The sequence below is a fragment of the Petromyzon marinus genome, chromosome 3, assembly GCF_048934315.1.
Source record: "Petromyzon marinus isolate PM22_M1 ecotype Great Lakes invasive population chromosome 3, UKy_Petmar_22M1.pri1.0, whole genome shotgun sequence".
Taxonomy (NCBI): domain Eukaryota; kingdom Metazoa; phylum Chordata; class Hyperoartia; order Petromyzontiformes; family Petromyzontidae; genus Petromyzon; species Petromyzon marinus.
Genome location: NC_133669.1, coordinates 18367890 through 18380443, shown reverse-complemented (window position 1 = coordinate 18380443; position 12554 = coordinate 18367890). Strand labels below are relative to the sequence as shown.

At 57.1% G+C, this 12554-nt stretch overlaps 1 protein-coding gene across 2 annotated transcripts in view; it reads right to left on the bottom strand.

Annotated features, from left to right (window-relative positions):
• Positions 1-1757: 1757 nt before the first annotated feature.
• Positions 1758-12554, bottom strand: part of TRAF7 (TNF receptor associated factor 7) — a 37062-nt gene continuing 26265 nt past the window's right edge. For both annotated transcript variants that reach the window (XM_076052047.1, XM_076052050.1), the window contains 7 exons: positions 11962-12001; positions 10699-10815; positions 10359-10481; positions 8830-8949; positions 6562-6693; positions 4461-4580; positions 1758-3027 (listed from right to left, as the gene is read on the bottom strand). In XM_076052047.1, the coding sequence (XP_075908162.1) occupies positions 3013-3027; positions 4461-4580; positions 6562-6693; positions 8830-8949; positions 10359-10481; positions 10699-10815; positions 11962-12001 (667 nt within the window). In that variant the 3' untranslated portion in view covers positions 1758-3012. The remainder of the gene's footprint in view (positions 3028-4460; positions 4581-6561; positions 6694-8829; positions 8950-10358; positions 10482-10698; positions 10816-11961; positions 12002-12554) is intronic.

Below are 12554 nucleotides of genomic sequence, written 5' to 3'. Positions count from 1 at the left end.
TCTCCCTTTGTGCAACGTTCCTCCTCTATGCCAGCCCGATCAACCAGTCGCATACACTTGGCAGTGGTTTATCTCTCATTGCCCCCTCCAGAGTCTCCCAGCTTCTCCCGAGGACATTCGCCTCCCTTGGTGGCCCCAAGCCGGCGCTTGGCAACAAACACATTCCTACATCAGGAATGGGTTTTCTCCAAAGCGCAACGCTGAGAACTCATTTATTCAGAACTGCTTTTCCTGTGCCGTCCTTCGACCGCACCTCCGATGAGCACGGTTGGCTGCCGCGTACGGTGCGAAAAAAATCTCACCGTGCGTACAAGCGAGCGACCGTTGACTTTCCGCGAATTGGCACCGGCTTGAAGGACCGCGGAGGGCGACGGTGGTGAGGCCGACGCGCAGCACACGCACGAGACGGACGCATCGCGGTGTGCGCACGGCGACTTTATTGAGGCTGCCGCGCGCGGGTCGCGGCGCTGTGCTCGTCGGAGCTGCGTGCGCGGCGCCGCCGCCGCTCAGCCGCTTCCAAAATCTCCCCGCACACAATCCTCGCAGTGGGGGAAATCGGCAGTTTCTCGCCAGGATTTTGGCGGAAAAGTTGCCAAAGTGGTTGCTACTTGTCCCACGGAGCTTTGGCTTAAACCGTGTCGGACGACACACAAATACGAACAGTGGCATTGCGCAGTTGGCATGGGCCCTGATGCTAGGAATGAAATGCATGTTGAACTTTTTTCACACCATACGTAGCCAACCGTGCTAATAGGTGCGGATGGACCCCCAATCACTCAACCCACACCCCCTGACCCCCTGACCCCCCCCCCTCCCACCACCCTACCCCCGGGGCTCACCAACTCCCTTCCCAGATGTCTAATCTCTGCCTTCCCGTCTTCATAACTCGAGGCCTCATCTGGTCCGACCCACAGGCCTCTGTGCAGCTGCACGGCCTGCACGCTGGATAGCCACTGAATCTGGCCCCGTACGCGAAGCGCGTCCGAAGGGCTGGGCCGAGTCTCGATGGCTTCTCTCGGTGGAATCTCGCCAAGCTGCCGCGCTCCCTGAGGGAGCCGCGGTGCCTACGGCGGTTACCGTGACCCCCAGCCGCCTGTAAAGTGCCGGCACGTGGCGATTGAGGAGCTGGCCGAGACTCCGCCGTGCCCTCCTCCACCCCGTCCACATCTTCAATGAGCCTCCACCTCCTCTCCCACCCAGGCTACACCTCCTACCTCAGACACTCAATTCTCCACCGCCCCCCCCCCCCTCACGTCCATCTTCTCTCCCGCATTTTCCCCAACCTCCTCCAAACTGGAACCCCAATCCCTTGCCCCCCTCCCACCACACTCCACCCCCCCCCCCCCCCCCCCCCCACAACTCATTACATTGCTGAACGAATACATTCTAAGGTCGCACTCAAGTGCTTGCCACAAATTAATCACAATACCTTGCTGATCTCGTCAAGCAGCATAAACCCTCACAAGAACTCCGGTCAACCGCGCGGCGGCTTTTGCCTCGCCATTGATCAAAGACGGTGACTGCATCGCGTGCTTGCTGTGGACGTCTGGAACTATGCACTTTGAAATCTAGATTGAAAACTCATTTTTTTTACAGGTTTTTTTACGTTTAGTTTGTTGTTCTTTCCCCGTAACCTCCGATGAGCACGGTTCGCGACGTGTGGGTGCGAAAGAAGCACAATATACGTACAACAGGAGGCGATTCATTCTGAACCGCGCGTGAACGAGGTGTCTGTTAAAAACGGATGGCGACGCATCTCAGCATCTAGGTTGTGTTAACAGCAGCGTGACATACATTTTAAAATGCGACCGATTAAGCCACGGTGTTGTGGCAAGTCACCTTCAAGTTACAAAAGTCAGCGACGTCAACTCTGTACAATTTGCATCGCTTCCTTCTCCGCATAATCCCGGCGATTAATGATTGGTCAATCGCAGCACAGCACAGGCGCTAAGCGTATTTCAAAACTATCGTACAGTTTTCAATTTCACACGCGCATATATATACTCTCTACAGTTGTACTGTTGGCAAACGTCAGCCAGCAAGTCTCTAGAGAGTATGGGTGTGTATGTATATATATACAACCACTAACTGTCCCCTCTACGTGGTGCACAGCTGGTGCATCTGTCAGTCGTCTCAGTCAGTCAACCCATGGCACCTGGGTCTGTCCCGTGACCTCCTGGCAGCAGCGAGCCTTCGACACTTCATGCGACGGCCTCAGTGCACCTGGCCTGGCACAGGCACCGTGGTGACGTCGCCGCCACTTAGTGGCGAATGGCGGCTGTTGTTGTTGTTGTTATACAACCGCTAACTGTACATGTGTACACAAACCGTTTCTCCCACCACCACCACCACTACCGCAGAGTGAACCGCCGCGTTGAACCTCGGCCGTGGCGCTGTGCAGTGGCGAGAGATTGCGACACACCCCCCAGCCGAGGTCACGGCGGCGAGCGACCCCTTGCTAACGGCACGAGCAGCCGCTGCCGTCGTCGCACCGGCGCTGCTCCCAGCGTCACAAAGATCGCCGTGTCATCACGGCGCCGGCGCGCGATACCGCGCCACGATTCACACCGTGCGCGTCCGCCCGCTGCCTCTGCAGCTGTCGTCCACCCCGCCGTGGTTTCTTCCTCGGCAGGAGCCGGGGGGGAAGCAGGCTCCGTTCCCCTGCCCCTGTGCCACTCCCCCCCGCCACCACCACCACCACCCCACAATCCACTCGCCAGCGATCGCCCACGCCGCCGGGCCCCAGCGCTGGCTTTGCGTGCGTCTCCGAGCTCGGAGCGCCACCGTCGGTCGGTGAAAGTCACCGGTGCCGGACGCGTCGGCCCCGCAGGGCGGTGGTCCCGTCGCCGTGCTGGGGACGGGCGCGTTTCATGTGAGGAGGGGGGGGGCGGGGGGCAAGGGCCCCCCCCCACCCCCCAAGGGTTTAACGCGAGTTGCAGGGAGGTGGGGGGGCCGGTGAGCGGAGGCGTGGTGGTGCCCGCCGTGGATCCGGTGCTCTGCGCGATGGAGCAGTTACGATGTCCAAACCTGCATCAGGAAAGCACGGATAGAGGGGGAGAAAGAGAGAGAGGGGTAGCGTGAAAAAGAGCTTCGTAGCTCGTCGGATTTAATCAGGATAAATAAAGTTGCTGATTCTGTTAGGCGGAGAGTGGAAGGTAGCCTTGATCCAGATCCTCACCCTAACACGCCCCATGCTGACTCTAGCACTCGACTTAATCCCTCAACCTCAGCAAAACTCTCAAGATGTTAACTCCCTCGCCTGGTACACAGGAGGTCGTGGGTTCGAACCCGACCCTGACGTGTGCATATTTGGAGTTTCCATGTTCTCCCTGTGCTCACGTACATTTTTGTCCGAATCAACATGTGTTTCAGAGTATGTGATCAGCCACTTCGTTGAGCTATCACTTGTGACAGCCAGGTCACTTCTGAAAAAGAGCTATACAGCTCAGTGGGCCTTACCTGGAAAAATAAAATAAAAGATAAAACTAATCCTTCACCCCGCACCTCCCCCGCTCAAGCCGAGCGGGGGAGGTGCAGTTCGCGAAGCCTCACTAACTATTGAGAGGGCGACGGGATGAGAGAGCGGCGGGATGAGAGAGCGGCGGGATGAGAGAGCGGCGGGATGAGAGAGCGGCGGGATGAGAGAGCGGCGGGATGAGAGAGCGACGGGATGAGAGAGCGACGGGATGAGAGAGCGGCGGGATGAGAGAGCGGCGGGATGAGAGAGCGACGGGATGAGAGAGCGGCGGGATGAGAGAGCGGCGGGATGAGAGAGCGACGTGATGAGAGAGCGGCGGGATGAGAGAGCGACGGGATGAGAGAGCGACGTGATGAGAGAGCGGCGGGATGAGAGAGCGACGGGATGAGAGAGCGACGGGATGAGAGAGCGACGGGATGAGAGAGCGACGGGATGAGAGAGCGACGGGATGAGAGAGCGACGGGATGAGAGAGCGACGGGATGAGAGAGCGACGGGATGAGAGAGCGGCGCGATGAGAGAGCGGCGGGATGAGAGAGCGACGGGATGAGAGAGCGGCGGGATGAGAGAGCGACGGGATGAGAGAGCGACGGGATGAGAGAGCGACGTGATGAGAGAGCGGCGGGATGAGAGAGCGACGGGATGAGAGAGCGGCGGGATGAGAGAGCGACGGGATGAGAGAGCGACGGGATGAGAGAGCGACGGGATGAGAGAGCGGCGGGATGAGAGAGCGACGGGATGAGAGAGCGACGGGATGAGAGAGCGACGGGATGAGAGAGCGACGGGATGAGAGAGCGGCGGGATGAGAGAGCGACGGGATGAGAGAGCGACGGGATGAGAGAGCGACGGGATGAGAGAGCGGCGGGATGAGAGAGCGGCGGGATGAGAGAGCGGCGCGATGAGAGAGCGACGGGATGAGAGAGCGACGGGATGAGAGAGCGACGGGATCAGAGAGCGGCGCGCGGCTTCGAGCGGGAGCCGAACCTTGACGGTGCTGTCGACGGCGCCCGAGAAGAGGCGCCCGCGCGAGACGGCGAGCGCCGTCACGCTGCCCTGGTGGCGCAGGAGCGTCTGCGTGCAGATCATGTTGTCCATGCTCCACACCTGCCACGTGTCATCACGCGCACGTCACGCGCACGTGCACGGGCACGCCATGCGCGCACACGCGCACACACACGCGAAAGTAACTCGCGAGTTCAAAAGCCTGCGGCGTGTAGCGTGCAGCGTGCAGCGCACGGCTTGCGGTGTCTGAAGTGCGTGGTGCAGCGTGCGGTGTTTTTACATGCGTAGTGCAGTGTGCGGTGTTTTTACATGCGTAGTGCAGCGTGCGGTGTTTTTACATGCGTAGTGCAGCGTGCGGTGTTTTTACATGCGTAGTGCAGCGTGCGGTGTTTTTACATGCGTAGTGCAGCGTGCGGTGTTTTTACATGCGTGGTGCAGCGTGCGGTGTTTTTACATGCATAGTGCAGCGTGCGGTGTTTTTACATGCATAGTGCAGCGTGCGGTGTTTTTACATGCGTAGTGCAGCGTGCGGTGTTTTTACATGCGTAGTGCAGCGTGCGGTGTTTTTACATGCGTAGTGCAGCGTGCGGTGTTTTTACATGCGTAGTGCAGCGTGCGGTGTTTTTACATGCGTAGTGCAGTGTGCAGTGTTTTTACATGCGTAGTGCAGCGTGCGGTGTTTTTACATGCGTAGTGCAGTGTGCGGTGTTTTTACATGCGTAGTGCAGCGTGCGGTGTTTTTACATGCGTAGTGCAGCGTGCGGTGTTTTTACATGCGTAGTGCAGCGTGCGGTGTTTTTACATGCGTAGTGCAGCGTGCGGTGTTTTTACATGCGTAGTGCAGCGTGCGGTGTTTTTACATGCGTAGTGCAGCGTGCGGTGTTTTTACATGCGTAGTGCAGCGTGCGGTGCTTTTACATGCGTAGTGCAGCGTGCGGTGTTTTTACATGCGTAGTGCAGCGTGCGGTGTTTTTACATGCGTAGTGCAGCGTGCGGTGTTTTTACATGCGTAGTGCAGCGTGCGGTGTTTTTACATGCGTAGTGCAGCGTGCGGTGTTTTTACATGCGTAGTGCAGTGTGCGGTGTTTTTACATGCGTAGTGCAGCGTGCGGTGTTTTTACATGCGTGGTGCAGTGTGCGGTGTTTTTACATGCGTAGTGTGTGGTGTTTTTACATGCGTAGTGCAGCGTGCAGTGTTTTTACATGCGTAGTGCAGCGTGCGGTGTTTTTACATGCGTAGTGCAGCGTGCGGTGTTTTTACATGCGTAGTGCAGCGTGCGGTGTTTTTACATGCGTAGTGCAGCGTGCGGTGTTTTTACATGCGTAGTGCAGCGTGTGGTGTTTTTACATGCGTAGTGCAGTGTGCAGTTTTTTTACATGCGTAGTGCAGCGTGCCGTGTTTTTACATGCGCAGTGCAGTGTGCAGTGTTTTTACATGCGTAGTGCAGTGTGCAGTGTTTTTACATGCGTAGTGCAGCGTGCGGTGTTTTTACATGCGTAGTGCAGCGTGCGGTGTTTTTACATGCGTAGTGCAGTGTGCGGTGTTTTTACATGCGTAGTGCAGCGTGCGGTGTTTTTACACGCGTAGTGCAGCGTGCGGTGTTTTTACATGCGTAGTGCAGCGTGCGGTGTTTTTACATGCGTAGTGCAGCGTGCGGTGTTTTTACATGCGTAGTGCAGCGTGCGGTGTTTTTACATGCGTAGTGCAGCGTGCGGTGTTTTTACATGCGTAGTGCAGCGTGCCGTGTTTTTACTTGCGTAGTGCAGCGTGCGGTGTTTTTACATGCGTAGTGCAGCGTGCGGTGTTTTTACATGCGTAGTGCAGCGTGCCGTGTTTTTACTTGCGTAGTGCAGCGTGCGGTGTTTTTACATGCGTAGTGCAGCGTGCGGTGTTTTTACATGCGTAGTGCAGCGTGCGGTGTTTTTACATGCGTAGTGCAGCGTGTGGTGCACACCTTTTCAGCACGCAGCGAGTGGCGTGCAGTGTACAGCGCTCGGTGTGTGCGGTGGGGCGCGCGGCGAGTTGAGCGGTGCGTGCGGTGCGTGCGGTGCGTGCGGTGCGTGCGGTGCGAGCGGTGGTCACCCGGAGTGAGCGGTCGTAGGAGGCGCTGAACACTTTGGTCTGGTCGGGCGTGGAGATGACGGCGAGGGCGTACACAGTGCCCACGTGCCCCGTCAACGTGCGCACCTGCTCCTTCGACTCAATGTCCCACACCTGAGCCAGCACACACGCCGCACGGTTACACACAGACAAGGACGACGATCCCCCCGAGTAGTCTTTAACAGACTGTTGGGGCAAGCGCTGTTCGCGAGCAACTACGAAGGCCGGCGCGGCACGCGAGGGGGGTGGGTGGCCAGGACCACGCCCGGCCGCCTTTGTCTCCCCCAGTGACGATGTTTACACACCGCACCAGGTGACTCATTTGAGGCCGAGTCAACCTTCGGGTAGGCCCAGGAACGGTGAATTTAATCGTCACTGGAGTTGGGAGGCCGACACCGGTAATCGAACCCACTGTGCCACCCCTCCCCACATGTCACACACCACACCACCGCACACGCCACCCATTACACGCGCACACACGCACACACACAGCGCCACGTGCGCGCACAGTACACACCGCACGAGCACACGCACACCCCGCGGACCGTGCCAGGTGGGCGTCCGCACGGGGAGGGCCTTCATCCAGCAGTGGAAAGAGACCGTGGGTAGCGATGATGAAACACGCCGCGGTGGCACACAACGCGCACGAGACGCGACGGAGCGTGCGGGTTTGGTGACCCGGCACGCTGCTGCACGCTGCTGCACACTGCCACGCTGCTGCACGCTGCTGCACACTGCCACGCTGCTGCACACCGCTGCACACTGCCACGCTGCTGCACTCTGCTGCACTCTGCTGCACGCTGCTGCACGCTGCCGCACGCTGCTGCACGCTGCTGCACACTGCTGCACGCTGCTGCACTCTGCTGCACGCTGCTGCACGATGCTGCACGATGCCACGCTGCTGCACACTGCCGCACGCTGCTGCACGCTGCTGCACGCTGCTGCCCGCGCTGTGCCCACGGGGTGTGGCGGCTCGATCTTGGCGAGTTGGCGGATGAAACGCGACGACGGCGCGTGGGTGGAGAGGGATGAGCGGGGAAGAAGAGGGGAGTGACGAGGAGGAGGAGGAGGAGAGGGCGGGGAGATTGCTCCGATTTAGGGGGATGGGAGCTTTGATAAGATGCACAATAGGGGGGTGGGGTGGGAGGGAGCGGGTGGGCGCGGTGAGAAGTGTGAGGTTGGGGGGACGTTTGTTGTGACGGGCGTCTGGTGGCCGGGGTCGCGTGCCATGGGGGGGGGGGGGGGGGCGGTGAATGGGGGGAGGGGTTGAAGGGCGTGGAAGCGCGAGCTTCACGGGGTTTGCGTTCAGGATTGATGGGGCGGCCTGACGCGATTCGCCATCTGGAGACGCCGTGTGGATAAGGACGCCACACCGGCGTCGAGCGGTAACATCTATCACTTAAATGGGAAAGCGCGCATCGTGCATGAGATAATAATGATAATTGGGTATTCACGCAATAATTCTGAGAGCGGAAGGCTAATATGAAGTAAGACGCAGCTGTGTTTCGCAGGCACAGTATGCAATAGTTTCACAGTCGGTGGCGATGATGCTGTGCGTTCCTGCAGTTGAGTAATTTGCAGGGGGGGGGGGGGGGGGGGGTAATAAAATTAATAAATTGATCAAATTTGGAACATTATGCTGGCACAAATATGGACTACTCGTTTCGAATCACAACAGGGGATCTTTAGTGTCCACTGTGAAGCGGACGGCACGTTGTATTTTATGGTTATCAAACACGCGTGAATAACCGGGGCGGCCCGCCAAGTTGGAACCGTGAACCTCTGCATCGCTGGGCACATGTGACCTCCCAAAGTCGGGTGGGATGACTACAGGAGCGCTCGCTGGCTTGTGACAGCCCGGGCTTGTGACAAGATCGCCCAGCTGTTCGTGTATGCGTGCGAGTGTGAATGTGATACGTGAGCGTGCACACGCGTGTGTACACGTGTGTACGTGAGTAAGTGTGTGTGCTATGAACCGGGCGCCCCGAGTTCAATTCCCGCCCACGCCCAACACCAGTGACGATTATCGGAACCGGTCATCAGCCTCCCCTACGTCAACTCAGCCTTAAATGAGTACCTGGTGCGATGTGGAAACGTCGCCACTGCGGAGACGAGGGCGGCCGGGCGTGGTGCCGGCCACCCACCCCCTCGCGTGCCGTGCCGGCCTTCATAGGTGCTCGCTAACAGCACTTGCCGCAACAGTCTGTTAATGTCTTGTGTGTGCGCGCGAGTGTGCGTGCGCGCCCGTACGTGTATGAGGTTCTCGTAGGTGCCGCACACGATGTGGTGGTTTGTAACGGCGATGGAGTAGACGCTGCCCCCGGACGTCTGCAGGACGTGCACGCACTCCAGCGAGCGCATGTCCCAGATCTGCAACCGAAAAGACGCAGAGGCACAGATCCCCGGTGTACCCCCACAGGCTGCTGGGGAGCGTGCCATCGGGCGGGCACCTCTGAAGGACGCCACGGCTGAACGAGGAGGGGCGTGCAGTGACCAGCACCGCCCCGCCAGCCGCCTTTGTCTCCCCGATGCTGATGCCGCACATTGCACCAGGTGCTGAATTAAGGCCAAGTCGTCCGAAGAGAAGACCAGGAGTTCGGTTCTTATAATTGCCACCGACGCGAGCCGTGGCCGGGGGTCAACCTCAGGTCACCGGGTTAGTTGCGCAGTGCTCTTAACCCCTACGGCACTTCTTACCGACATCACACCAAAGTGCTTGTGCAAGGCTAGGTGCACTTCGAGGCCATTTGAAGTACCGAAGACTCAGTGACGGGAGGCCACGGGACAGACCCAGGTGCCATGGGTTGACCGACCGAGATGACTGGAAGATGCATCACCCGTGCTCAGCCTTTTTGCCAACCTGCTGCGTTTTAGCCACCTGGCGTTCGTTGTGAGCATCAACAGCATACAGACAAAGATCCCCCATATAGCCTTGACAGACTGTTGAGGGAAGTGCTGTTAATGAGCACCAGCATACACACACACACACCACACTCAATCTGCGTCAACTACAGAATAGTCGTGACGATGAGCAGGCATGCATACACAAGTGTACCATATGTGTGCATGTATATGTGTGTGCATGTCCATGTGTGTTCATGTTCATGTGTGTGCATGTACATGTGTCTTGACCCGCATATCTCTTGACAGCGAGCCTTCAACACTACACGTGGCCCTAAAGTTCACCTAATCTGGCACAGGCACTGTGGTGACATCACCGTCGCTTCGTGTCGAACGCCGGCTGTTATTGTTGTTGCGTACGTCTATGTGTGTGTGGTAGTGCAGCGGTCATTGCGGTGCGCTACAAACCCGTGGACCCGAGTTCGATTCCCGCTCATGGCTAAGACCAGGTCCGGGACTTCCACCTAGGTCGACTCAGCCTCAAATGAGTACCTGATGCGGTGTGTAAACATCGCCACTGGGGAGAAAAGGGTGGCCAGGCGTTACGCTGGCCAACCACCCCATCATGCGCTGTGCCAGCCTTCATAGGTGCTCGCTAACAGCACTTGCCTCAAAAGTGTGTTAAGGCTATACGGGGGATCTTTGTCTTTAGGAATAGGTTTTACCCTTTTAACTGGCACAAAAACTGACACCTTTATTCAAGGCATCATGTTTGCAATAACCACAACACAAGCAGTCAAAATGCAAACAAAAAAGACAACTCTGATAATAATATGCACTGTCCTTAAATTTTTAAAAGGGTAAAACCTATTCCTATATCTTGTTTCTGGCAAAGGAGGTCTCATAATGTAATCTTTGTCTTTGTTATGTGAATCCACCTTGATGGTCTGGTAGGAGCCACTGTAAAGGTAGTGCTGCGAGGCCACCAGCGCCCGCACCCAGTGGTTCAGCCCTGTCAGCTCCTTCTTAAGCTTCAGCTCCGTGCCCACCATGTCCCACACCTGCACCACCACCGGCACAGCACAGCCTGAGACAGCTGCTCATTGGGAACATCGGTACAGCGGGGACAGCCGTCGGTACAGCGGGCACAACCGTCGGTACAGCGGGGACAGCCGTCGGTACAGCGGGCACAGCCGTCGGTGCAGGTGGTGCGGGCGGCATGGGTGGTAGAGGGGCGGAGTGGCGGAGCGACAGGGGTGGAGGGGGCAGGCTCCTCGCCTTGATGGCCTTGAGCGAGCCGGTGAAGAGGAGGCTGGCCGAGGCCACGAGGGTGCACACAGGGTTGTCGTGCGCGCGGATCGTGTTCACGTTCTGCAGCGTCGGAATGTCCCACACCTTCACGCACACACACACACGTACGCACGAATGTACATGCGCACGCACACGCAAGTGCATGTAGGCGCGCATACACACACACACACATACACACATATAAAACAAAGACATATATCCCCCGTATAGCCTGAGGAGACTGTTGGGGCAAGTTCTGTTAGCGAGCACCTACGAAGGCCGGAACGGCACACGAACGGGTGATGTGGCCAGCAGCACGCCCGGCCGCCTTTGTCTCCCGAGTGGTGATTTTTTACACACTGCACAAGGTGACTCATTTGAAGCCGAGTCGATCTAGGGGAGGCCCAGGACCGGTTCAGATAATCATCATTCATGTTGGCCGCGAGTGGAAATCGAACTCGGGTCGCAGGGTTCGTCGCGCAGAGTTCTAACTATGACACTCCCGTTCCCCACAAGCGCAGGCACACGCAAGTACACACGCATGCACGTAGGCACGCATGTGCATACAAACACAAACATGCACACATGCGCACACGAGTTCACGCACACACGCTACACAGACAACTACAATACATATTCTTAGTTTTTTCGGTAAAGTCACGTTGAAGAGAAACAACAAAATAACAACGTGACTTTACCGAAAAAACTAAGAATATGAATTACTGCAGTCACGAAAGCTTTAAATCAAAACTACAATACAATTTGTATACGTAAAGCAGCGTCTTGAAACGCAACTGCTGTTAGCGAGCACCTGTGATGGCTGACACGGTACACGAGGCGGTGATGTGGCAAGCACCACGCGCCGGTTGCCTCACCTCCCCAGTGGTGATGTTTACACACCGCACCAGGCACTCATTTTAGGCCGAGGCGACTGCGGGGAGGCCCAGAACCGGTTCGAGTAATCATTACTGGTGTTGGCCGTGAGCGGCAATCGAACTCGGGTCGTCGGTTTCGTAGCCCCTGGGCGCTAACCACTAAACTACAAAGACAAAGATTCCCCGTATAGCCTTAACAGATTGTTGGGGCAAGTGCTGTTCGCGAGCTACACTACACACACATAGACGCAACAAACACGCAAAACACGCGCACAAGCACTCGCGCGCACACCAGGTCTGGTTAAATATCCCCTTCGCTTTAGAAGGGAGAGGAGAAAAGCTGAAACGAAATGTTACCACCTCGGCGATCACTCACGATTATCGTGCAGTCTGCCGATCCGCTGTAGAGCTTGTTCCTGGAAAGATATAAAAATAGGAATACATTTATTATAAATTTGTTTTACACACAACCAGACGCGCCGGCGTTCGTCAAGTGCGTGTGCTGTCACTGCAGCATGTTTGTGTGTGTGTGAGTGTGATTGGTGCTTGATGTTGTTGAGTGTGGGACAATTATCAGAACCGGTCCTGGGCCTCCCCTAGGTCGACTCAGCCTAAAACGAGTACCTGGTGCGGTGTGTAAACATCACCACTTGAAGGCGGCCGGGCGTGGTGTTGGTCACCCACCCGCTCGTGTGGCGTGCCGGCCTTCATAGGTGCTCGCTAACAGCACTTGCCCCAACAGTGTGTTAAGGCTGAACGGGGGTTCTTATCTTTGTTGGTATATGTATGCGAGTGTGCTGCAGTGCGTGTGGTGTTGTGTTTCTCTGCCCGTGTGTGTGTTTGGCCAAGTGAATCTCAAATAGGCCATTGGAATCTCAATGGGCCAGTCGCATATGAATGATCCGGTGGTGTCTCAATGGGCCGGTGGCGTCTCAATAGGCAGATGGCGTTTCAATTGGCCAGTCAAAT